General features: G+C 46.1%; 1 protein-coding gene across 3 annotated transcripts in view; it reads left to right on the top strand.

Moving 5' to 3' along the window:
- Positions 1 to 1,701: 1,701 nt before the first annotated feature.
- BPIFC (BPI fold containing family C) overlaps positions 1,702 to 25,306 on the top strand; it is a 30,520-nt gene continuing 6,915 nt past the window's right edge. For 2 of the 3 annotated variants that reach the window (XM_073330109.1, XM_073330128.1), the window contains exons 1-11: positions 1,702 to 1,784; positions 5,296 to 5,423; positions 5,726 to 5,837; positions 7,360 to 7,488; positions 9,527 to 9,682; positions 11,430 to 11,493; positions 12,023 to 12,083; positions 17,572 to 17,663; positions 22,950 to 23,123; positions 23,891 to 23,944; positions 25,076 to 25,246. In XM_073330109.1, the coding sequence (XP_073186210.1) occupies positions 5,318 to 5,423; positions 5,726 to 5,837; positions 7,360 to 7,488; positions 9,527 to 9,682; positions 11,430 to 11,493; positions 12,023 to 12,083; positions 17,572 to 17,663; positions 22,950 to 23,123; positions 23,891 to 23,944; positions 25,076 to 25,246 (1,119 nt within the window). In that variant the 5' untranslated portion in view covers positions 1,702 to 1,784; positions 5,296 to 5,317. Of the gene's footprint in view, positions 1,785 to 2,890; positions 2,956 to 5,295; positions 5,424 to 5,725; positions 5,838 to 7,359; positions 7,489 to 9,526; positions 9,683 to 11,429; positions 11,494 to 12,022; positions 12,084 to 17,571; positions 17,664 to 22,949; positions 23,124 to 23,890; positions 23,945 to 25,075; positions 25,247 to 25,306 lie in introns of those variants that run through there. The other variant, XM_073330118.1, reaches the window with a different exon arrangement.

The following is a 25,306-nucleotide window of genomic DNA, read 5'->3' as shown; positions in this document are numbered from 1 at the left end:
CCTTGGGTGGATTCGGGGGGTACTGGCTCCAGGTCCAGGGTGAGAAACAGTTCCTGGCTGTCGGGAAAACCGGTTTCTCCGCTTGCTTGCTGTGAGCTATCTACAACCTCATCATCATCATCATCTTCTTCGTCCCCAAAACCTGCTTCCATATTGCCTCCATCTCCATTGAAGGAGTCAAACAACACGGCTGGGGTAGTGGTGGCTGAACCCCCTAAAATGGCATGCAGCTCATCATAGAAGCGGCATGTTTGGGGCTCTGACCCAGAGCGGCCGTTCGCCTCTCTGGTTTTCTGGTAGGCTTGCCTCAGCTCCTTCAGTTTCATGCAGCACTGCTTCGGGTCCCTGTTATGGCCTCTGTCCTTCATGCCCTGGGAGATTTTGACAAAGGTTTTGGCATTTCGAAAACTGGAACGGAGTTCTGATAGCACAGATTCCTCTCCCCAAACAGCGATCAGATCCCGTACCTCCCGTTCGGTCCATGCTGGAGCTCTTTTGCGATTCTGGGACTCCATCATGGTCACCTGTGTTGATGAGCTCTGCATGGTCACCTGCAGCTTGCCACGCTGGCCAAACAGGAAATGAGATTCAAAAGTTCACGGTTCTTTTCCTGTCTACCTGGCCAGTGCATCTGAGTTGAGAGTGCTGTCCAGAGCAGTCACAATGGAGCACTCTGGAATAGTTCCCGGAGGCCAATACCATCGAATTGTGTCCACAGTACCCCAAATTCGAGCCAGCAAGGTCGATTTAAGCGCTAATCCACTTGTCAGGGGTGGAGTAAGGAAATCGATTTTAAGAGCCCTTTAAGTCGAAATAAAGGGCTTCATTGTGTGGATGGGTGCAGGTTTACATCGATTTAACGCTGCTAAATTCGACCTAAAGTCCTAATGTAGACCAGGGCTTAGTCCCCTGCCTATAACCCAGAATGGGAAGAGACTGCTTCACTTCTCCCAGCACTCAAGGGGATGCTGTATATACACACTTCTTCCTCATTATCATCCTCCAGTGCCCATGTAAACATACTGGCTTCAAGGAAAAGCATCATATAGCGTGAGAGTTAGCAATATTGATTACTGGAAGGATGCCCCAGGGCAGCTGCCGTCCACTGGGGAGTCCTGCCAGCATGTGGAGGGCAGTGTGTGTAAACATGGGCACAGGAGGATGATATTGAGGAAGATGACCCTTGCCTTTAATGGATCCATTGGAATTTTGAGACTCCACATGTTTCCTTGGGCAGAACTGCTGCTCATAAAATGGTGTGATCAAACACAGGCCCCCACATGGAATGATTTTGGGGGACCTTGACAGAAACTCATCTCCTCATGGAGTTTTTCTCCCCTCAGGCCCTCTCTGTGGGTATTGCTACTAGAGCTGGGGGTAGGAATAATGACACCGACCTTTTTTTATGTCTTATCGTATTGCAAACTCATATCTATTCTGCAGTTGACTAACATCCATAGATCTCTTGGACTACTCCTGCTAGTGTCTCTCTCATGTTGTAAATATAGGTTTGGAGTTATTTTTCCCTAGAGGTATTAATGGGCATTTCTTCGGGTTGAATTTCAGTGTACACGAAGGGTTAATTCTTCTAGCTGTTGCATCTATATTAATCTAACATTGTCATTTTCCTGTTGACTGAGCAGCAAAGAACATACACACTGACACTCCCCAGTAAAGACCAATTGGAGAAAGAGCAGAACTAGAAAAAACATAGCCAGGCTGTGTACTACAGGCAGACATTGTAGTGGTGTAAAGCTTCGGTGCTGTGCTGGGGTACAGGCCAGGTAAATGTTTTGTGTCTTGTTTTTATGCACAGTGATTCCTTGTCTGAATGTGGGGTACAGGCAGGAGAGCTCTCTTTGGTGGTTCATAACAGAAGAAAGTTTTTCAGTCTAGAAGTCTTCTGATCACAGCATGGGCTGAAAATGAAGAGTTTGGCTGATAGACTACAAGGAGTTTTCTGTAGAGGCAGCTTTAAAGGCTATTAGTATTGTAATATATTAACAAGTATTTGGCTATTTGTGAGTCTGTGTTTTACTGTAATACTTGTAGAAGACAATGGTAAAGCTGCGTTGGAGGTTCAGTCTGCCTTTGTGCACAAGCTTGTTTAAATGGAGCTTATGCTAAAATAAATTGGTTAGTCTCTAAGGTGCCACAAATACTCCTTTTCTTTTTGCGAATACAGACTAACACGGCTGTTACTCTGAAACCTTTACTGGAAGGTTTATCTAAACTTTTTAGGGAATTAGTCTACAAAGGAGCCATAAAACATCAAACAGGAGCGCCTAGGCTGAGATATCTGCAGGCTGGTCAATACAGTGACTTGTAAAACTTGGAAATCTACATAGATGGAAACAAAGAAGCTTTTTCTCTTCCTTTTAAGGAACTGAAGGTGTTTGAAAACTGTACCTCAGAGAAAGAAAAAGAATTACAGGTGTGGTTTATGTAAATGAGGGAGCTGTTTTGTTCATCATACTCAGTTACTGGAGATACAAGTATCAGAGTAATTATGTGTGAGACGCACTGGAGTCAACATGTAACTTGCATATTATATAGCTACTCTAAGTTAAAGTATATGTTAGTCAGGAAAAAAACACCCAGATCTTATAATTCTCTTTTTTTAATCTGCTAACCCATCTGGTGTATTGAAGCAATTTGCCCCATATCCCATAGAGATTGGGGGTTAGGAGAGCACTATCTGGCTGAGTTTCAGTGCTGATAGGACAGGTAATGTTGGTTAGTTGGGGGAAGCAACTAGAAGCAATTATCCAAGCCCCCTTGATAACGAGAGAAAGACTATATAGCCTGGAGGTCAAAGCACTCCCCTAGGATAAGAAAGACCCAGCTTCAGATCCCTGCCAATTGACATTTATACAAAGTGGAACAGCCCCAAGAGGAGGGATTGAGAGAGCTCCCACTTTGGCAGCATATGAACCCAGGTCTCCTACATCCCACGTGAGTACCCAAATCACCAAGCTCTTGGCTATTTTGGGATGGGTTGCTTTCAGTATCTTTTTTTTAATGTAAAAGGTTGAAAGGTCTTGGGTTTTTCCCCCCAATGTGGAAAAGAATTTTTTTTTTTGAAATCTTGGGATTTTTACCCAGCTCTATTTCGGAGTGGAGTTTAAGGTGTTAGTTTTGACCTATAAACTCCTAAATGGTTTGGGAACTGGTTACATGAGAGACCATCACAGCTGCTGCAATCAGTAAAGGTCTTTGAACTAAGCACCAAACTCCCTGCTCTAAAAGAGATGGGCCTGGCTGCAGGGGATTTTCTGTATACAGTCCTCAACTCTGGAATTCAGTATCCCATTTGCTCTGTCACATCCTGATCTTGCTGATCTCCAGATCACACTGCAGGGCTCCTCTCTTTGGTTTCTGAGGAAGAGGTGAGCAGAGGCATGGTTTGTTGAGTGTGATGGGTCTTATTCTGCAGCGTTATTTTGTTGGCAGAGTTGAGCTATGGTAAGGCATGTCTTTAAGTTTTTGATTTTAAACTACTATAAAAGTCCCTAGGGCTATGGGGATAGGTACATTTTAAAATGGAAAGAAATGACGTGTCTTCTTCTCTATATTCTTAAGAATCTTGGGACAGGGAGAGGTTGTTTGTTTGTTTTTTTGTTCCTTTACATGGAATGATACTTTGTTTTACTCACCCGTGTTTGTTCAGCTAAAGAAAATGTGACAAATTTTCCTAAAAGTACAAAATTGTTCTGTGGAGCAGGTTAAAGTCTGAACACTCCCTTTTCCACACAATTTAGACTAATTCTACGTAGTAATTTTACGTTTTGGACTTTTTAAACCCTGATTATGAGTGAAATGAGTCCAGGAATCAAAGGATCCATAGGAGTTAGCAGGGGTTCTCAAACAGGGGGGCATGAGGTTATTACGTGGGGGTCATGAGTACATGCCTCCCAGCTAGCTAGTAAGTCTTCTGTGAAAAGTGATATTAACAAAATACAAATATCACTTTAAAATTGTGTTAAATATAAAAAAATATGTTTTCAATTTATAAGGGGGTTCACACTCCAAGTCTTGCTGTGTGAAAGGGGTTGCCAGCACAAAAAGTTTGAGAACCATTGAGTTAGTAATAGGAAAGACCCATTATATCAGGGATTCACAAACTCTTTTTTTCCGGTGTGGACTGCCATCATCACACAAAGATCATCATGCAGCCTGCCTCCCCTCCCATTCACAACTGCCTCTGCATACCATCCCCTGTGGTCACTACAGGAATTGCTTACATGGCAAAGTAAAACTAGGCAAGCGTTTAATGTATATGGTTAGCTGCTAGTAATGCAATATAGCCACTGGGAGAAAGGAGAACCAGCATGATGTGACCAGCCAGCCCTGCATGCAGTGGACCACAGACCACAGTTAGAAAACCGCTGTATTAGCTCATACGGTCCAATTCCTTGTGGGATTGTTCCCTTCTGCCATACACTTTCTAGTGCTTTGTCCAATCTAATTTTAAAAGCCCACAGTGACCAGGCTTCCACCACTCCACTCCACAGTTTACTAGATCTTGCTCTCTAAGCTTTCCTGCCATTCAGCCTTGCCATAAATGTATTCCACTTCCAATATTCTAGTCACAGAAGCCCAAAGAACATGGTTGGCTGCACTCATTCACCACAACAGTGGTGAGCTGTGCAGAGCTGCGACAGACTTCTATGCCATGATACGGGGGTGCCGAGTCACCCTGCACAGACTCTTCATTGCCTAGACCACCCCATGCACTGGAAACAGACCTGATGGCACTTTCTTTAAGAAGAAGAGTTTGCCCAGGTTTGCTCATCCAAAATGTCTTCTCCACTCTATAGTTCAGTGAGCTGTGTGCTTCTGCCACCCGCCACTGCATTTCAGTGATGATCTATGTACAGGCTGTGGCTCCACATCCTCCACTGTTGATGTTACAAGGTGCCCAAGGGGAGGACAGATCTGCATCTCTTGGTAGTTGCTGCTCTGCCACATCATTGCTCCTGAGGGTGGGGCTGGTGGCAGAATAGACCAGATGGGGGAAAACGTAGCAGAGCCACCATGTCTCACAGAAGGTTAATATCTGTAGGAATACAGAGCCCATGGATCCTGGCCTGTTTACGCGCCTTTGTAGGCTCAGCAGAACAGCGTCAGCAAAGTTCTTCTACATGCTGAAAAGTCACTAGCTGAGTCCCCAGATCCTCACTGCCCATTCATATCCAATCCACAGTGGGGGAGCAGTTGTTCCTCAGGCCATTAGTAAGGCATGAGGCTTTTTTGCATGAATCTGCATTGTTTAATTATAAATATTGTCAACAGGTCGCTGTGAAAACAGGAAAAGATGCTGAAATTTTGGTATTTTTTCCTCGTGTTATGTTTGCTCATCCAGCAGCTTGATGCTAACTCTGGGATCAAAGTCAGGATCACACACAAAGGGCTGGACTATGGTAAGTCTGATACTTCCAATAGTTACCTTATTATATTGAGCCCTTAGTGCAAAGTATAAGAACACCCTGAGAATGAGTTGCTCACCGCTGTAGAGAAAAGGAAGGTTTAAAGATTAAATGTAAGGAGGGAATGGCATGGTGGGAGGGAGAAGAAGAGTCCATAGATATGGCAGGGCAAGTGAAAGAGCAACTCCCAGATATGGAGGGAAGGGGGCAGCAGTAGAAATTCCCTAAACTTGAACTACATTGTGTAAACTTTCCAGTTATATTAGGGAACTGAAGAGGTCTCTGTACCCTTGCAGGCAAGAAGATCGGGCTGGAGATCCTGAAGCAAAGAATGAAAGAAGAAAGCTTCCCAGATTGGAGTGGCCGGGAGAAATCTGGAGTTGGTGATGTGGACTACACAATTTCAGGGTAAACAAACTAGGAAAGGGTATTTTAAAACAATAGCATGAAATAGCTCTTTGCAATGTAGTGTCAGCACACTGCATTCTATCTAGGGTACTGTGCTTATGTGTTGTCATGGAGATAACACCATGTCATACACTGATTATAATTTAAAGGGCAATGCACACATTTATGATTTGAGGCTGGAGGCAAATCCTTCAAGACTACCAGTGTCCATAATGCACTTTGGATTACTCTGGAGTACTTGCTACTGATTCAGAATATAGCTGTGAGTAAATTATCATGCTACCAGCATGACTTGGGTAAGGGTCCTGATAGCCGATTGACATCTAAGATATAGGTACTGCAAACCAGTTTGACAGTTATAGGAAAGAAAGAAAAAGGTAAACATTATATTCTACTTATTGGTAGGAATCCTTGCAGGAAATGTCCATATTTTCAAATGAATAGGTTACGCTGTACCTGAAGTATGAGTCTAAGAGCCAGCAGGTATGTCACTGACCAGGTTCAAAGATCTCAAATGCAGAAGGCAAACTGAGTCTCAAACACTGAACACAAGTGATACAGAAATTATAGATTTGGAGTAATGAAAAGCACAAAATTAAAAATGTACAGGATCAAACTTTCAAAGGGGAGGGCAGAAGGTCTCAAGCAAATCTATGTATGTAACTGTTAGTCTGCCTTTGATTGCTCAGTTTACCTTAAATGCATGCGTAAATCACAGACATGGATGCACAAAGGTTAGACAGACATCCAGCTGGTTGCTCACATAAACATTTACCTAATTTGCATGCACACTTGAGCTAACTGTATGTGAAAACATACTGGCAAATGCAAATGGGACATCACCCTTTGAAAATTTGGCCCATACAATCTCCAGAAAAACTACAAGATATCGCTGGAGATTAGTAATAGATGGAGCTGGGTGAATATTGCAAATGTTATCAGTGAACATTAATTCAAACGTTTTAAATGAATACACTTCAACGATGATCTTTGTGTTTGCTTCCCAGGACTAGTCAAGTGAATAAGCTGACTGGCAGGGATGTTCTCCCAACACAGCAATTTGTGAATAGATGTTGCAAGAATCGTCACATAAAGTGAATTTGATATTAATAATTTCAAATATTTACACCAGAATCTTGATTCTGAGAGATGAGACATATTCATAGAATCATAGAAATGTAGGGCTGGAAGGAACCTCAAGTGGTCACCCAGTCCAGCCCTCCGTAGCGAGGCAGGGCCAAGTAAACCTAGACCATCCCGGACATGTTTGTTTGACCTGTTATTAAAAACCTCTAGTGACTGGGACATTCATGGCATTCATCTTATTTGGAATGGAAAGAGGGGTTGAGTTCACTCCAGTGCTGGAGTGGGACATTTCTGCCATGGGGTAAGGCTCGGTCTTGCTTCTGAGAATTTCTCTCTCTCAGAAGCAGAGTTTGGCCCTGAATCAAGTTTAAACTTTGATTCAGATTCTCGTTTGCTTTTGAAATGCAAACTAATATCCTTATTTCTGATTTTATAGGGTAAGAATTAACACCATTGAATTCCCAGATGCTTCCGTATCCCTCATACCTGGGATTGGGATTAAACTATCAACTCAACATGCTTACGCAACCATCAGCATGAACTGGAGCATCAGGACCTGGTTGTTGTAAGTATAGAACTGTGCATCCCAAGTATTTTCTAGTGGGAGAAAAATTAAAATGGAAAATACAAATTTTAGTTATCTAAGTCCAGGTACTTTTTATCAGTTAACATCATCAATTTGTTAGCATACACCATTCAGTCTAACAGAGCTCTCCATTGTAAGACATTCCTTTCCAAGTAACACTGTGATGTTAATAGAGATCCCACCGCTAATGATGCGTCAGTGGCAAGTAAAAGATCAAAGATCTATTAGTGTGCGGGCATTGTCCAGCCCGCTAGCTAACTCAGTGTTTAGGAAGTTTATTGTACAGTGTGTCGCGCTCTATAATAATCAGGGCACTGTAATTAAAGTGCAGTTACAGTAAGTGAGCGTCTGTGCTACACCTCCAAGGGTACAGCTACACTGGAGCTGGAGGTGTAATTTCCAGTTTGAGTAGACATACCCGCACTAACCCTGATCAAACCAGTGTGCTAAAAATAGGTGTGTAGCGGCAGCTGCCCAGAAGGTGGGATGGGATAGCAGCCCCGAGTACAATTCCATCTGAGACCCTAGGTATGTACTGAGGACGGCTAGCGTGTCCTGCCGCACAAGCAGCTGCGACTACATGGCTATTTTAGCGTACGTCTACCCAAATTACACCTCCAGCTCCAGTGTAGACATGCCCCGAGAGGCACAGCATGGAATTCACAGCCTAGGGGAAGTGCAGACTATGGTGGCTTTAAGCTATCTTTACACCCTCCCACTCCTGGGCTTCTCTGGAGAGGCCCCCAGGACTGTCTACGTTATTGTTGACTAAGTAACACAGTGGGCGAACACTTTTTACAGAGCAATCATTCTATAGCTTACCTATCAGTCCATATCCTCAAAGGAAACCTGCACAACACTTTCAAAAGGCAAGCCTGGGAGCTTAAATTGATAACTTTGCTAGACACTGAAAATCATGGTCTGAACAGAGACACTGGATTTATGGCTTATTACGATCTGTAACCCACTGATCAACCTCCCTTCCCCCCAGCTTCGTTTCCTCCCTGTAACTGGAGGGGTGTTAACGGGCCACTTCCCCTTGAATAAAGAAAAGGAGGACTTGTGGCACCTTAGAGACTAACAAATGTATTTGAGCATAAGCTTTCGTGAGCTATAGCTCACTTCATCAGATGCATTCAGTGGAAAATACAGTGGGGAGATTTATATACACAGAGAATATGAAACAATGGGTGTTACCATACACACTGTAACGAGAGTGATCACTTAAGGTGAGCTTTGAAATGTGTTATGTACTTATGCTAAATAATCTGTTCCATGTTGTATTTAGCTGTGACATGCTGAGTAAGTTCTCCCGCCATGCTATTTACATTCTTGAAATATTTAGATTGTAAGGGCAAGGATTGTCATTTCATTTTTACTTGTCTATAAAGTGCCATGCATACATATTGCATTGTATAAATAATATATAAATGTATAAATAATAACAAATACTTAATATAGACATTTAGTATGGTCATCATTTTTCTGATCTATATATTTTCAGATCCTGTACTCGTTCCTCCGAGGCCAGTCCTTCCAGTCCATTTTTGTTGCTCAACTTTCAATTCCCTAGTGTGTAGGATGACACCCCTTTGGACCCCAGACTAAGGGAAATTTACTGCATTCTATGAGAAAGTCATAATCACATTCACTCTCGAACCTAAGTAGCTCTTTCTATTGCAGTTCCATGGCTCTTTTGTGACAGTATTATTACAGCTCACAAAGATCATGGGAGAGTCACCATTTGGCATGGATCAGACGGACAGTCTCTGTGAAATTATGACATTAGGCAACCTTGACAAATCCAACATCATTCCAACATTCACACTTTCGAGATTAGTGTGTGGAACCTGATTCTTTACAGGAACTACTTCTACAATCTACTTTAATCAATAGAGATGGGCAAAACAGTGTCATTTCCTCCTCAGTGAAAGAAACAGAGTCACTTTGTTCCATTAGATTCTTGGATGTTCCCCGTAAGTAGATTTTTCAACTGAGTTTGTTTTTGTCTGTGCAGCAAAGACAGTGGAAGAGCTACAGTGTCCATTTCAGGAGTATTTATTACAGCAGTCTTTACCATGTCACAAGATAGCACAGGTCACCCATCAATGTCACTGGATAGCTGCCAGATGAGTATTAGGGGTGTGGAAGTCAAGCTGAATGGAACAATCAGGTATGTGCAAGAGATTTTATACACTCTAGTGGAAAGTAACAAAGTCAGTGGTGCAAGGCCCACTTGTCAAAATTAGTAACCCAGATACATTTTTAGGAGTCTATCTGATAGTGTGGACACCAAAATTCAGAATGCAGGCCCTAATCCAGGTCCCCAAGTTTGAAAATTAATCTTCTCAGGCCAGATTTTCAGAACATGATCTCATTTTGCAAGTACACAACATGTGCCATTTGTGTGCACAAACAAAGATAGAATTTAAATACACAAACTGTAATTTCCACAAACAAATTGAGTGTAAATGAATTTAGTGCCTGTGAAGTTTATCATTAGTGTCTGTTGGTGATAACACAGCAAAAATTGTATTCATAGGTTTCTTGTACATGCAGAATTGCCCATGTACAATTGGAGGCCAACTTGAAAATGTAGCCCAGATTTTGAATGAAGTTCACCCCAAGAATTAAAATACATGTGTCATTCAGAAGGGAACGTACATTGGTGGTACAGCTTCAGCCATTTGGTTTGTGCTGGAGCCCTTTTTAGATAGTGAGAGAGAAAGCATGGATGAGTGGGCTATTCCACATGCTATTTCAACACTAACATTCATTGTTTTCTAGATAATATTCTAATCCTCAACCTCTCTAGGTGAGAATGAGAAGGCGTGTCCTATATCTGAGGCCAGAGGTGTTACTGGGGGCAGGGGGATTGTAGGGGCTATAGCGACCCCAAAATTTGCCTTAGCCTCCCCCGCCATACCCACCTCTCCCAGTACAAAGGTCAAACATTACCCAGATACTTCTCCACTGCTGCAGATGGTCCCACTGCCTTCAGAGCTGGGCTGTTGGCCAGCAGCCACCACTCTCCGGCTACCCAGCTCTGAAGGCAGCACCTGCTGCCAGCAGCAGTGCAGAAGTAAGTCCAGGTTGGAGACCAAGGTGCCCGAGAGCAGTGCCAATCCATGTCCCTTCCCACCAGGGCGTGCCACCCTGAGCAGGTGTGGGGTCCGGGGCTCCCTGCAGTCATCCAGATTGACCAGCTCCAGCCCAGGCTCCTGGGCTGTGCCCCATACGGTCGCTACTCCCTGATGGCTCTATCAGCCCAGAGCAGGTCCCCCTGCCCAGGCAGCTCTTACCAGCTGTGAGCAGTCAAAGCGCAGTGGGGAGCTGAGGAACAGCCCGGGCTCCAAGGAGCAGCAGCAGGAAGAGGAGAGAGGCGTGCCACAGCTGCACACACTATAGCCCCAGCCAGAGCAGTATCTACCCCACACAGCCAAGCTTCAGCTTCCGGCCTTTGACCTGGCAAGAGGGCATGGCTTAGGGAAGGAGGCAGGGCCGGCACTTAACTGAAGAGCGGGGGCAGGGCTGGTGCCGCCCCTGTCTGAGGCTGATGAGCAGGCCTTCATGCCGCTGCCCAGTCTAATTACTCCTAATCTTGATGGTGCTTTTCATTTCCATAGATCTTAGTGTGCATAGCACTGAAATGATCTCCATTCAAAAGGTGGCCTTCTGGCAGTTTTCAGATTAGACAGGTCCAATATACACTGGGCTTTTATCCTCATACAGGTTATGTTGTGATACTGGGGCCTACAAATAAATTAATACAACACTATTAGATTAGTTGTCTGCTAGGACATTAGATTTCACACAGGTCCAGTTTACACATGTAAGTATATTAGGATGTATGACACACAGAAACTATAGTGTTCAACTAACTGAAGCAATGGCTTTTCTCTTCTTTTTCTTTTCTCCAGCTGGCTCTATAAATTCTTTACTAAATACTTGGAGAAGCCCATTCACAGGAGCTTGGATATACATGTAAGTCTTTATAAATTGTTTAAAGGGAGAAACTTAAGGAATACATGAAACTGCATCATCTCAGAGGCAACATTCTTGAACTTGATTAAGGAATAATCTGATAACTAGAAAAAATACAACCTGATTCTGCACTGACCAGCAGGTTCAGTTTGCAGGCACCAACTTCCAAATAAACTCTTCAATTCCTGGCCATGGCAATAATCATAAACACCATAGGGTCAGATTCTCCCTCTGGCTGACTTGCACAAAGGGGCTGTAGCAGGGCCAGCAACTTAGTTCATGGAGCTATGATGATCAGTTATTTTTTACACTTATGCTCCTCATACTAAACACATCTGTGGCTATGTACATCGTGGTTGTCAGCTAAACTGCATGCATACATCATAAGGGATAAAACAGGAATTTGTCAACCTGCCACTAGAGAGTGAGATAATCACAGTTACTTGAGCAGATCTGACTTTCATCCACTAGAGAGGAAAGGATACAATATATACTAGCCAGTACGTAATCTCTCTGTATTTTTATACAGTCATGTCCAAACATCAGACAAGGGATCCAGCAGATTGATGCACAGCTCAGAACACTTCAGGGTGAGTCTCTGACGTTGCCTTTTCTTTACAATTCTCATCTTATGCTGTTCAGATTTTGTTGTTTTCTTGTCAGCTACTGTCACAGATCTCGGTTGAGCTCCCATTGCTGGGTACCCATCAGACAGCTGTGATGGGTCACTGGTTGGTTTAAACTTCCCTGGGTCTCAGCAATCTGTAGCACTGTTTTCTCCCTGGGCTTCTCTGGCACCTTTCTTGGGCACTGACTCTCAGCCTGCTACTGGCAATGGAGCCTCTTAGATACCCAGAACCAGCACTGATGCTCCAAGATACCTCAATAGTTTAAACACACCCTCTCCCAGAACTCCATCAAAAGGTGTGAGCCTGCTGGGTTATAGTTTATCCTTTCAGGAGGCACATGGCAGTTGTGAAGCATAGAACACACAGAGAGACACCCTGCACATTGCTCTTTTATGTAACAGATAAAGCCCAAGAGAGTACAGATCATTTATAAAACAACAAACATCCTAAATGCTTTCCACTCGCTAGCTCTCCCTTCCCGCTCTCCCTTCCCTTGGGAATCCTTGGAGGCCCATCTGTGTTCAGGAAGGCAGGTTTCCACTTTTCTCATCAGCCTGCTACATGCAGCTCCTCCTCTCAGCTTGAGCTCATGAAAAATGGTCAGGGAGGACTCTGAATAGATTAGCTACTATATTTTATAACCTTCCAGTCCCTTTGTTAGGGGTCTCCTGGATCAGCCTCCCCAGCCAATCAGAGACCCCTGGCAGGTGACTGCATTGCCAAGTGACTTCTCTCCCGATAAACCAGTTCTCCTGTTTGGGCGTCAGTCTATTGTTTAAAGCTATTCCATTTCAATGAGCGTACTCCAGATGTAATGATCTTCTATCAGCCTTGTACCACTATGATGGAATTTCAATCCAATATGGAGCTAAACACACCATAGAGAAGGTCAAAGGGGCTGTACACTGAAATCAATGGGAGTTAAGCACCTGACCTGTTGCTTAGGTGCCTTAGGGTATGTCTACAGTACAAAATTATTTCGAAATTATTCTATTCAAATTTTCAGAAGCTATTTTATACATTCTGTCTTCTGTGTCCCCACTAAAGCGTGTGAATTCAGCAGATTGCGTCCACAGTTCCAAGGCTAGCATCGAATGTCGGAGCTGTGCACTGTGGGTAGCGTTCCCACAGTCCCCGCCGCCCATTGGGATTCTGGGTTAAGCTCCCAGTGCATGATGGGGCAAAAACATTCTCGCGGGTGTTTCTGGGTGTGTGTCGTCAGAAAGCTATGGCAGACAATCATTTTGCGCCTTTTTGGTGTGCAGACACCATACTGCTTTCAGCAGATGGTGCACAACTGCTCTCCTGCTACTATGAATCCACCTCTCCAACTCAACTGTGCTCGGCTATCGTGAACCGAGCAGCACAGCTTCCGCCGCCAACTCTGCTCTCCCGCTATTGCCACGCTTCCGAGCTTCTCCATGTTGTCTGTCCTGGGCTTCCACCTCCGTGAAAGAAGACAACCATTTTCAGCCGTTGTTCGGCTACGGTGAACCCAAAAGCACAGCTTCCGCTGCCACTCTGCTCTCCTACATTTCGCGCCCTTTTTCCAGGATTACCCATACAGGCACCATAGTCATGGAGCCCGATCAGATCTCTGCTGCAGTTTTGACCATTGTAAATACCTCGCGCATTATCCAGCAGTATGTGCAGTACCTGCAAAACCAGCCGAGGAAGCGACGACAGCACGATTACTATACTGATGAGGACATGGACATAGATGCTCCTAGAAGCACGGCATGTGGCGATTGGGAGATCATGGTGCTGTTGGGCCAGGTTCATGCTGTGGAACACCAATTCTGGGCCCAGGAAACAAGCACAGACTGGTGGGATTGCATGGTGTTGCAGGTATGGGATGATTCCCAGTGGCTGAGAAACCTCCATATGCGTATGGCCACTTTCATGGAACTTTGTGACTTGCCTGCCCTAAAGTTCAAAGACACCAAAATGAGAGCACCCCTCAGAGTTGAGAAGCGAGTGACCATAGCCCTGTGGAAGCTTGCAATGCCCGACAGCTACCAGTCAGTCAGGAATCAGTTTGGAGTGGGGAAATCTACTGTGGGGGCTGCTGTGCTGCAAGTAGCCAACACAATCATTGACCAGCTGCTATCAAGGGTAGTGACTTTGGGAAATGTGCAGACCATTGTGGATGGCTTTACTGCGCTGGGGTTCCCTAACTGCGGCGGGGCGATAGACAGAACGCATATCCCTATCTTGGCCCTGGAACACCAGGGCGGCCAATACATAAACCGCAAGGGGTACTTTTCCGTGGTTTTTCTGCAAGCACTGGTGGATCACAAGGGACATTTCACCGACATCAACGTGGGATGGCCGGGAAAGGTGCATGACGCTCGCATCTTCAGGAACTCTGGTCTGTTTGAACAGCTGCAGGAAGGGACTTACTTCCCAAACCAGAAAATTACTGTTGGGGATGTTGAAATGCCTATAGTTATCCTCGGGGACCCAGCCTACCACTTAATGCCATGGCTCATGAAGCCGTACACAGGCAGCCTGGACAGTAGTAAGGACCAGTTCAACTATAGGCTGAGCAAGTGCAGAATGGTGGTAGAATGTGCCTTTGGATGTTTGAAAGCGCGCAGTTTACTGACTCGGTTAGATCTCAGCACAACCCATATTCCAATTGTAATTGCTGCTTGTTGTGTGCTCCACAATATCTGTGAGAGTAAGGGGGAGATGTTTATGGCGGGGTGGGAAGTTGAGGCAACTCACCTGGCAGCCAGTTTCGTACAGCCAGACAACAGGGCGATTAGAAGAACGCAGCAGGGTGTGCTGCACATCAGAGAAGCTTTGAAAGCCAATTTCATGACTGGCCAGGGTACGGTGTGAGAGTTGTGTTTGTTTCTCTTAAAGTTACCTGCCCCCTACATATATATATTAAAGGAAATAAAGTCACAATTGTTTAAAAACCGTTCTTTATTATTTATTATTTGTTGCACAAAACATTGAGAGAAATCAGAAGCTAGACTGGGGGGGGAGGGTTGGGTTAGGGGGGTGGAGGAGGAGGGAAGGACAAGTCCAGAAACCAAATCAAAATTTAGGATATGCCAGCTTTCTGCTGCTTGTGCAATCCTCTGGGGTTGACTGTGTGGGTCCCCGTAGCCTCCCCCGCCCCCATGTTCTTGAGCGTCTGGGTGAGGAGGCTATGGAACTTGGGGAGGAGGGAGAGCGGTTATTCAGGGGCTGCAGCGGCAGTCTGTGGTCTTGCTGCCTTTCCCACATTAGATCCACCATACAGTGAAGCATGTCAGTTTGCTCCCCCATGAGCTTGACCATAGCATCCTGCCTGCTCCCATCACATGCGTCCCTCCTCTCTTCATGTTCATGTAACGCTTTACACGACTCTGCAATTGTTTGCCTCCATGCATTCAACTGGGCCCTATCAGTGCGGGAGGACTGCATGAGCTCGGCAAACGTGTCGTCCCAAGTTCATTTTTTCCGCCTTCTAATCTACCAGCCTCTGGGACGGAGTAGATAGGGGCCGCATTGAAACATTTGCACCTGCTGCACGAGGAGAAAAAGGGAGGGTAGTATTTTAAAAGGTACATTTTAGAGAACAAAGGGGACACTGTTTCTCAGTGAAACAGGAAATTCATAGTACACAGCACATGTTCTTTCTGTACAAGGTCACATTTTGCCTTCTATACTGAAGTATCTGCCACTTTGGTGTGAGTAAGCCATCACATGCGGCCAGGCAACAGACTTCAGCTTGCAGGCAGCCTGCGGGCTCTCTGGGATGATCGCTTCACTCAACACCCTTGCTCCCCCCCGCCCACACACACACACCGTGGGACTCCAATGAGGCTCTGAGCAGGGATGAGCCCTTTAAACTAAATGCGAACAGCCCAGCGGGGCTCCGATGAGGCTCTGAGAAGGGATGAGCCCTTTAAACTAAACACGAACAGCCCAGCACAGCTGGGTTTCCCCCCACCCCTCACCGCGTGGCTCCGATCAAGCTCTCACTCACCAGAAGTGCCTTCTTCAGGGTCATGGTCCAGGAGCATGCTTTGGGAGTAGGGGGATGCTATTGGCTCCAGCGTTAAGAATAGTTCCTGGCTAGGGGGGAAAACAGATTCCCCACTTGCCGCCTGTGCACTGTCCTCCACCTCCTCCTCCTCCTCTTCGTCCTCCAAAAACTCATCCTCCTCGCTCCGTGCTACTCCCCCCTTGCAAGTGTCCATGGACAGTGGTGGGGTAGTAGTGTCATCACCCCCCATAATTGCATGCAGCTCATGGTAGAAGTGGCATGTATGGGGCTGTGACCCAGAGCACCCGTTCACCTCCCTGACTTTTTGGTACACTTGCCTGAGCTCCTTGATTTTTGTACGACACTGCTCTGTGTCCCTGGAGTAGCCTCTTTCCGTCATGGTCCTGGAGACTTTAGCATATGTATTTGCGTTCCTTTTTTTGGAACGTAGTTCTGCCATAACAAATTCGTCTCCCCAACACGCAGTGAGATCCAGTACTTCCCATTCGGACCATGCTGAAGCTCATCTGCGAATCCGGGACTGCGTGGTCTCTTGAGATGGTGGACTCTGCATGGTCGCCTGTGATGGTTTACTGTGCTGATGGTCACCTGTGCTGATGGTGACCAAACAGGAAATTCAAAAGTTCCCGGGGCTTTTACTGCCTACCTGGCTAGTGTATTGGAGTTCAGAGTGTTGTCCAGAGCGGTCACAGGGAGCATTCTGGGATAGCTCCCGGAGGCCACTAGCCGAGGTGGAGTACAGAAATTGGAGTAAAGAGCCCTTTAAATCGAAAAAACTGGTTTGGTCGTGTGGACGAAGCCAGTTTTATTTCAAGGTAACTCGGCTAATTCCAAAATAATCGCGTACTGTAGACCAGGCCTTAGAAAATCCCATTAGCCCCTATCTGCTTCTTTAGATGCCTACGTACCTTTGAAAATCTGGCCTTCATCTATAATGGCCTAAACCTGCAAGGTGCTGATTGCTTCCTGGGAGATGCTGTACGTCATCAATTATCCCTGAAGACTGGGAGAGTTGAGGGCACTCTGTATCTTGAAGGAGGTACCCAGCACTTCGCAGGGTTGAGCCCAAAAGGCGTAGTACTTACCTGTTCCTTGCCACAATATTTTAAGGGTCCATTCTTCCCTCTCTGTAAGCACAGAACTTCAACTGAAATCAATTGCAAGTTACAGACCCATAGGATGCACTCAGAAGTGGTCAACAATGTCAAGAAATCATAGAATACCAGGGTTGGAAGGGACCTCAGGAGGTCATCTAGTCATTGTTGGTCAGTGGGGTTTCCAAAGAGAACACCTTGAGTTCTTAACCACAAATATTTGTTTTGATTTTTTCCTCCCTTCTTGTTTTGAGCATTTTCTCATCCAAGAACTGCATTCACTCTTAATTAAACATTACTGGCTGTGTTATACTTAATAGCTGTTTTGTTTTGTCTACCACCTTTACAGTCCCAACCCAGATCGATGCCTTTGCCCAAATAGACTACTCCCTAGTTCACTCTCCAGGAGTCTTCCAGTCATACATTGATCTGGACTTAAAGGTAATTGACTTTAATGCTAGCTGTCTACAACTGTGCTCTTTTGATAGACTTCTTATCCTTTGTTAGATTGGCATGGTTATTACATTATTATTATTGTTTATATGTATTACCATAGCACCTAGGAGCCCCAGTCATGGCCCAATACCCCGTTGCGCCAGGCACTGTACAAACACAGAACAAAAAGACAGTTCCTGCCCCAAAGAGATTACAATCCAAGACAAGAGACAACAGATGTTTGGTTTTGCTTCAACATTATGAGCTGAATCTGATGAGAGACTCCAAAGCAATGTCTCATTTGGTTTGTTTTTTCCAACAATTCTGTTGTAGAAACATGACATGGTTTTAAATAAATTAACAGAACAGGTCATTTTGATTCTGTTGGTCAATTTCCCATAGCAAGTAGAGAGCAGTAAAAGAAGATTGAGCAGGTTAAAAGGAAAAAGAGAGAAAGGAAAAGAGGGAAAACACAGTGTGTAACCAACCCTAGGAGAAGAGAGGGAAGTAGATTTCTGGGGCCTGATTATCCTGTCCATTGATTTCAATGGGCGTTGTATGAATTAGAAGATCAGGACCCTGGAACGAGAGAGGGGGAGAGAGTGTACATTTTAGGAGCCAAGATTAAACAACAAATCCAGGGAGTAGACAGAGAGAGAGAGCAAGCCAAGTCTGAAGAGCGCTGCTGAGGCTATGGCAACTCTATGAGGCTTTTAGTGACATGGCTGTGCCGCTACAGCCGTGCCGCTAAAAGGCACACAGTGGAGCTGCTTTCAGAGTAGCAGCCGTGTTAGTCTGTATTCGCAAAAAGAAAAGGAGGACTTGTGGCACCTTAGAGACTGACCAATTGATTTGAGCATAAGCTTTCGTGAGCTACAGCTCACTTCATCGGATGCATCCTGTTTATCAGCAAGAGAGAGCTCTCCTGCTGACAAAAAACTTCCACCCCCCATGAGCGGCAGCAGCTTTGTTGGCAGGAGAGCACTCCTGCTGGCAAAGCGCTGGTCACACCGGCGCTTTTCGTCAGTAAAACTTTTTGTCATTCGGTGGGTGTTTTATTTAACATCCCTGAACGACAAAGTTTTGCTGATAAAGTGCCAGTGTAGACAAAACATAAGACTCAAGACCCTGGGAGATTCCTTCAACTAAGGGAAACATGAGGGAAACATGATGCATCCTGCTTAGGTGTGATTCTGAGTAGTAAGATTTTCTTGTCATGCTACGTGAAGTGTAAAAACAATTTAGTTTTACTACGTGGATACATAGTTTGGATTTTTAACATCCTGAGTATTTTCACTATTTAAAAAATCATTTTAAATTTTGGTTTTTTTTTGTTTTGTTTTGTAAAAAGATACAGAGGTTTTTCTTTTCTTTAAAGTATTCTAGTTTCAGAATATTCGGCACTTCAGAGCTTGAAACCTTTACTGTTTCTCCCCTGCTTAATGTTATAGTTAGTACAATAGTTACTCCAAGTATATTTGGCTTTTCCTATATTACTTGTTCTTTCTACATCACCTGTGCTCCTTGGCCTGCACTGGCTACCAATTTGTTTCTGGGTGCATTTCAGGGTGTTGATTTTGACCTGTAAAACCCTGTATGGTTCAGGCTGTAGCAGCTTTGACCTAGTAGGTCAATGAGCACTAGAGAACTTTTAGTGCATGATAATAGGGTCCACACAGTCAATTAGTGTATGATAGGCTAGCATGCTTATAGATCTAGACCCCAGCTTGCCACTCACTAAGGGTATGTCTACACTACGAAATTAGATTGATTTTATAGAAGTCAATTTTTAGAAACCAATTTTATACAGTCGATTGCATATGCCCACATTAAGCGCATTAAGTCGGCGGAGTGCATCCTCACTACCGTGGCTAGCATCGACTTACAGAGCAGTGCACTGTGGGTAGCTATCCCACAGTTCCCGCAGTCTCCGCTACCTATTGGAATTCTGGGTTAAGCTCCCAATGCCTGTTGGGGCAAAAACATTGTCACGGGTAGTTCTGGGTACATGTCATCAGGCCCCCATCCCTCCCTCCCTCCATGAAAGCAACGGCAGACAATCTTTTCGTGCCTTTTTTCCTGGGTTATCCGTGCAGACGCCATACCATGGCAAGCATGGAGCCCGCTCAGCTCATCGTCACCATATGTCTCCTGGGTGCTGCTGGCAGACGCGGTACTGCATTGCTACACAGCAGCAGCTCCTTGCTTCGCGGCAGATGGTGCAGTAGGACTGATAGCTGTAGTACATCTCCTGAGTGCTCCTGGCAGACCTCGGTGAGGTTGATTGGGGCGCTTGGACAGACATGGCTATTCTCCTCTTAGAGCACCAAATGGGAGCCAGAGACTCCAGGTCATTCTCTTCTTTAAGTTTCATCTCATGGAGATTCAGTCCTGCCTGGAATATCATGTGAGCTGGAGGCTTCTGCCTCAGGCTGCTCTCCCAGCTGGCAGCGCCACACAGTCGCACCTACCCCAGCCTACCTCTTGCTCCCATGGCTCATGAAGCCTGGACAGTAGTAAGGAGCAGTTCAACTATAGGCTGAGCAAGTGCAGAATGGTGGTAGAATGTGCCTTTGGATGTTTCAAAGCTCGCTGGTGCTGTTTGCTGACTAGGTCAGACCTGAGTGCAACCAACATTCCCATTGTTATTGCTGCTTGCTGTGTGCTCCATAATATCTGTGAGCATAAGGGGGAGACATTTATGGCGGGATGGGAGGTTGAGGCAAATCGCATGGTGTCCGATTTTGAGCAGCCAGACACCAGGGCGATTAGAAGAGCACAGCAAGGCACACTGCGCATCAAAAAGGCTTTGAAAACCAGTTTCATGACTGGCCAGGTTTTGGTGTGACAGTTGTGTGTGTTTCTCCTTGATGCAAACCCACCCACTTTGTTGATTTTAATTCCCTGTAAGCCAACCACCCTCCCCCCTTCGAAATAAGTAGCTATTGTTTTGAAACCATGCGTTCTTTCTTTATTCATTAAAAAAAAATTGAGATAACAGACAAGGTAGCCCGGGTGAGGTGGGGGAGGAGGGAAGGACAAGGCCACATTGCTTATTGTAGCCACACTAAAAATCAAACTGTTTGAATGATAACCTTCTGTTGCTTGGGCCATCCTCTGGAGTGAAGTGGCTGGGTGCCTGGCACCTCCCTCTCCCTCTCCCCCGCGTTCTTGGGCATCTGGGTGAGGAGGCTACGGAACATGGGGAGGAGGGTAGACGGTTATACAGTGGATACAGCAGGGGTCTGTGCTCTTGTTGGCTTTCCTGCAGCTCCAACAGACACTTCATCATGTCTGTTTGCTCCCCCAACAGACGTTTCATCATTTCCGTTTGCTCCCCCATTAGCCTCAGCATCGCGTCCTGCCTCCGCTCTTTGCGCTCACTTAATTCTTTCCTGGCCTCTGCCACTGAATGCCTCCATGCATTAAGCTGTGCCCTATCAGTGCAGGAGGACTGCATGAGCTCGGAAAACATGTCATCGCGAGTGCATTTTTTTCGCCTTCTAATCTGCGATAACCTCAGGGACAGAGATGATAGGGGGAGCGTAGAAACATTTTACGTTCTACGATTCTGGGGGGACTGCATGGTCACCTGTGCTGCTGAGTGCTGCTGAGTTCGCCACGCTGACCAAACAGGAAATGAAATTCAAAAGTTCCCAGGGCTTTTCCTGTGTACTTGGCTAGTGCATCGGAGTTCAAAATGCTGTCCAGAGTGGTCACAATGGAGCACTCTGGGATAGCTCCTGGAGGCCAATACTATTGATTTGTGTCCGCACTACCCCAAATTCGACCCAGCAAGGTCAATTTTAGTGCTACTCCCCTCGTCGGGGAGGAGTACAGAAGTCAATTTTAAGAGCCCTTTAGGTCAACGGAACGGGATTGGTCGTGTGGACACAGTCATTTTTAAATCGACCTAACGTGGCTAAATTTGACCCAACCCCGTAGTGTAGACCAGGCCTTTAGTCCCCTTCTGGACAAGCCCTTAGAGCAGGACTGGGGAACCTATGGGCTGGATCCAGCCCGCTGCTTCATTTCATCCAACCTGCGGCAAGTCTACGTGCCGCGGGCCGGAAGCCCCGAGCCTCAGCACCCCCATGCAGGGCTGGAGCCACGAGCGCTGGCTTGCCCCGCTACAGGGAGAAGCTAGGGTCGGCTCTAGCTCCCAGAAGAGCCTGGCATGTCCCTAAGGCCTCTAGGAGCAGGGGTGATCAGGGAAGCTCTGCGCACTGCCCCCAGCGCCAGCTCCGCACTCCCATTGGCTGGGAACCGCCGCAGATGGGAGCTGCGGGTGCGGGCAGTGCACATCATGCAGAGCCCCCTGGCCCCTCCACCTAGGAGCTGGACATGGTGGCCACTTCCAAGAGCAGCATGGAGCCAGGGCAGGCAGGGAGCTTGCCTTAGGCCCGTTGCACTGCTGACCAGGAGCCGGCTGCCTGAGGTAAGCACCGCCCGGCCGGAGCCCACACCCTGAACCCTCACCCAAGGTTGGAACCTCCTCCCGCACCCTAACTCCCTCCCAGACCCAGACCCCCACCTGCATCCCAACCCCCTGCCCCAGCCCTGAGCCCTCTCCCACACCCCAGCTTCCCCCGGATCCTGCACCTTGAACCTCCTTCCCCACCCCAACCTTCGCCCCAGCCTTGAGCCTGCTCCCGCACTCAAAACCGCTTGGCCCCAGCCCGGAGCCCTCTCCTGAATCCCAAACCCCTTATCCCCAACCCCACCCCAGAGCCCGCACCACCAGCTGGAGCCTTCACCCCCTCCCGCACCCCAACCCCCTGCCCCAGCCTGGAGCCCTCTCCCATACCCACAACCCCTCATTTCTGGCCCCACCCCAGAGCCTGGGGGAAGCCCCGAGCCTCTGCCGCTCCTCCCCCCCCCCCCCACATTGCAGGACTGTGTGCTGCCCACCATTGATTCTTTCTGTGGGTCAATGGCCCCTGATAGAAAAAAGGTTCGCCACCCCGCCTTAGAGATCACCTCTCTCCTTACACACCATCCTAGAATATGACATCACTGGATAGCTCTTGATGAGAGTTCTCAGATTTGAATTCCTGGGGATGGAGGCAAGGGTCAAGATTTTTAAAAAAAAATTTTTAAAAAATCAATATTTAGGCACAGAATAAGTTGCTGATCCCTGAGTAGCCTCGGGCGTCTTAAGTGGATGCTTGGCATCTTTGAAAATCAGGCCAAGAGCATTCTCCATGGAGGGCCCTGTAAGATCCACCATTGTAAATGCATTCAGAGTTTTTGACAGGCCCTGATTTTATAAATGACAATAATATTTTGCAGGGCACAATCTATCCAGTTGGAAATTGGACTGACCTTGCCTTTGTACAAGCTCCCTTCATTCTCCCAGACAAGAGTGATTCCATGCTTTACTTCGGCATCTCTGAGTATTTCTTCAAGTCTGCCTCACTGACTTATTACACAGCAGGGGCCTTCAACATCACCATCGTAGAAGAGGTGAGTGGCACTTGCAGATGAAGGGATTAAAAGTGTTCCAGGTATGGTCCTTCAGAGAAGGGGATTTTATATAAACTCATTTGCAGTGCAGTTACAGGCTCAGTGTTAACCAAGCCATGCAGTTATCAGAGTGTGATCATGATCTCTAATACTAATTCTTTATTTTGCCATTATGTAGTATCTAGATTTCTGAGGCCAAATTCAGAGGTGCCACTGAACAAGGTACAAAATAGGCACAATTCACTTTCAAAATGATATGTCACAGATCTGAACCATGTGCTCCTCTGAAAAGGACAAGGAAATTCATGCTGGGGACTCTACTGCCTTACTGGCAGCTTTCTGAGGGGCCTTTGCTGACTCACTACTAGGAGGGATCCCTGGAACTGAACTGGCTCTACCTGTGGGCTACGCAGATGTCACAAAGCATAGTAGTTTTGCCTGTAGCTGGGAGGCCAAGCAGAGCTTTGAGACCTGTCTCCAGTGGATTCATATATCCCAGCAAACAGGTGGCTACAGGCCCAAATGTGAGCAGAATATTGCACCTGTATTTCTGCAGAAGGTTTTAATCTTTGTTTCTCCAATATGTGGGGGGGCTTCTTTTGGGCACGTTAGTGAGAATTTGACTCAGTGCTCTAGGACTCCCCCTAGGAATTTTCCCAAGGTTCAAAGGCACTAGGTCATCAAAATGACAATAAATAGCAGATTTAAAGAAAACCTAGACATGAAGCTCACACAGGATGGAATAATTTCTTTCATTTCTTTTGCAGCTTTCCAGTTATTTTAATGTAACAACAGAGACATTTGGCAGCATCGTTCCTGAGGTGGGTATCTTTAGTTCTGTGAACCCTTCAGAAACCACCCTAGCTAGTCCCAGTGTGGGTGTCATCTGAGTACTGGTTAACCTCCAATGGTTTGGTGGAGCCACTGTGTGTCACTGTGTTGGAGAAGGGGAAGACGCACAGTGGCTGGGAGGCAGGTCCAGGTCACGACTCTTGCCTCAAGTGAGTCCTAACTGGCCCCACGACATCTCTGCTAAGAACCCCTTTCTCCTGCCCAAATTTGCATGACTTGGGTCACCTGGCTGCTGACAGGTGAGAGATAGCGTGCATCAGCAGCTGAGGATGATGATAGCGGTGAAGAGCAAAGTGGCTGCATGTTGGGAAACAGAGCTGGCAGGTAGGCAGGAAGGAAGCCGGGGCTCTCTGCCTGTGTGAGGAAGGTGCCAACTTCTAACATTTGCATGTGGTCTATGGAAGGACAAGGGAGATGGTGGGGCCTCATTTAGTTTATGTGAGGAAGATGAATAGAGCAGGAGTGGAGAGGGCAGTGAGGATGCAGCTTGGGCTCCTGCTGGGCTAGAGAGACAAACTGAGGAACTGAAAATAAATATAAGAACTAGTGCCAAATGCTGAGCATGAGTCTAAACAATCTCAGCACTCTAGGAGTTAAATGTTCCTGTCTATTTCCAGGATGACAATAGTTTTTTTCCCATCATAAATGCAGTAGCCAAGCTCCTAAGCCAAAGTTCCTCATAATCATATTTATCTGCAAAGCACCATGCACTCTACTGGTGATACGCTGGCTCCTCAGCCTCTTTGTTGGCTTGTTTGAGTGCCATGTTCATGTTTCCTTTGTCTCAGACATGTTCACAAACTAGAATTTAATCCTCTGGAAATTGCTCATCTGTTGAAGGGAATGGGTCTTCTGGTAATGGAGGGGACTTTCCTCCACATTCCTGATATGACAAAGATGATCAGGTCATCATCACAGGAGACATTCCTATTCCTGTTGCCGTAAGGACTCTACCATCTTGTTAACACCTTTTTTCTAAAGTTTGATCTTCAGAAACCCTCTCAAAATAACTATTTTAATGAATGATAAGTTTCACTGTTCAGATTTGTTCTATATAAAGCTACTTTCAGACTCTCCTTCTTTGCCTTGAAACCCTACAGATTGCCCAGTATTATGTAGAGGCACGCCCCGCAATGTTGAACCTGAGGGCTACTGCTGCACCTGTGGTCAGTTTACAGACAGACTCCTTTACTCTAGAGATCTGTGCCTCCATGGAGGTGCTTGCTGTCCTGCCAGACTCAACCACCCAATCCATGTTTACAGTGAACATAGTAAGTACCATGGACCAGAGGATTACATTTCATCTAGGAGTTAAAATAAGTTTGTTGTTC

Source organism: Lepidochelys kempii, chromosome 1 (assembly GCF_965140265.1).
Source record: "Lepidochelys kempii isolate rLepKem1 chromosome 1, rLepKem1.hap2, whole genome shotgun sequence".
NCBI classification, from domain to species: domain Eukaryota; kingdom Metazoa; phylum Chordata; order Testudines; family Cheloniidae; genus Lepidochelys; species Lepidochelys kempii.
This window is presented reverse-complemented; position numbering and strand designations above follow the sequence as displayed.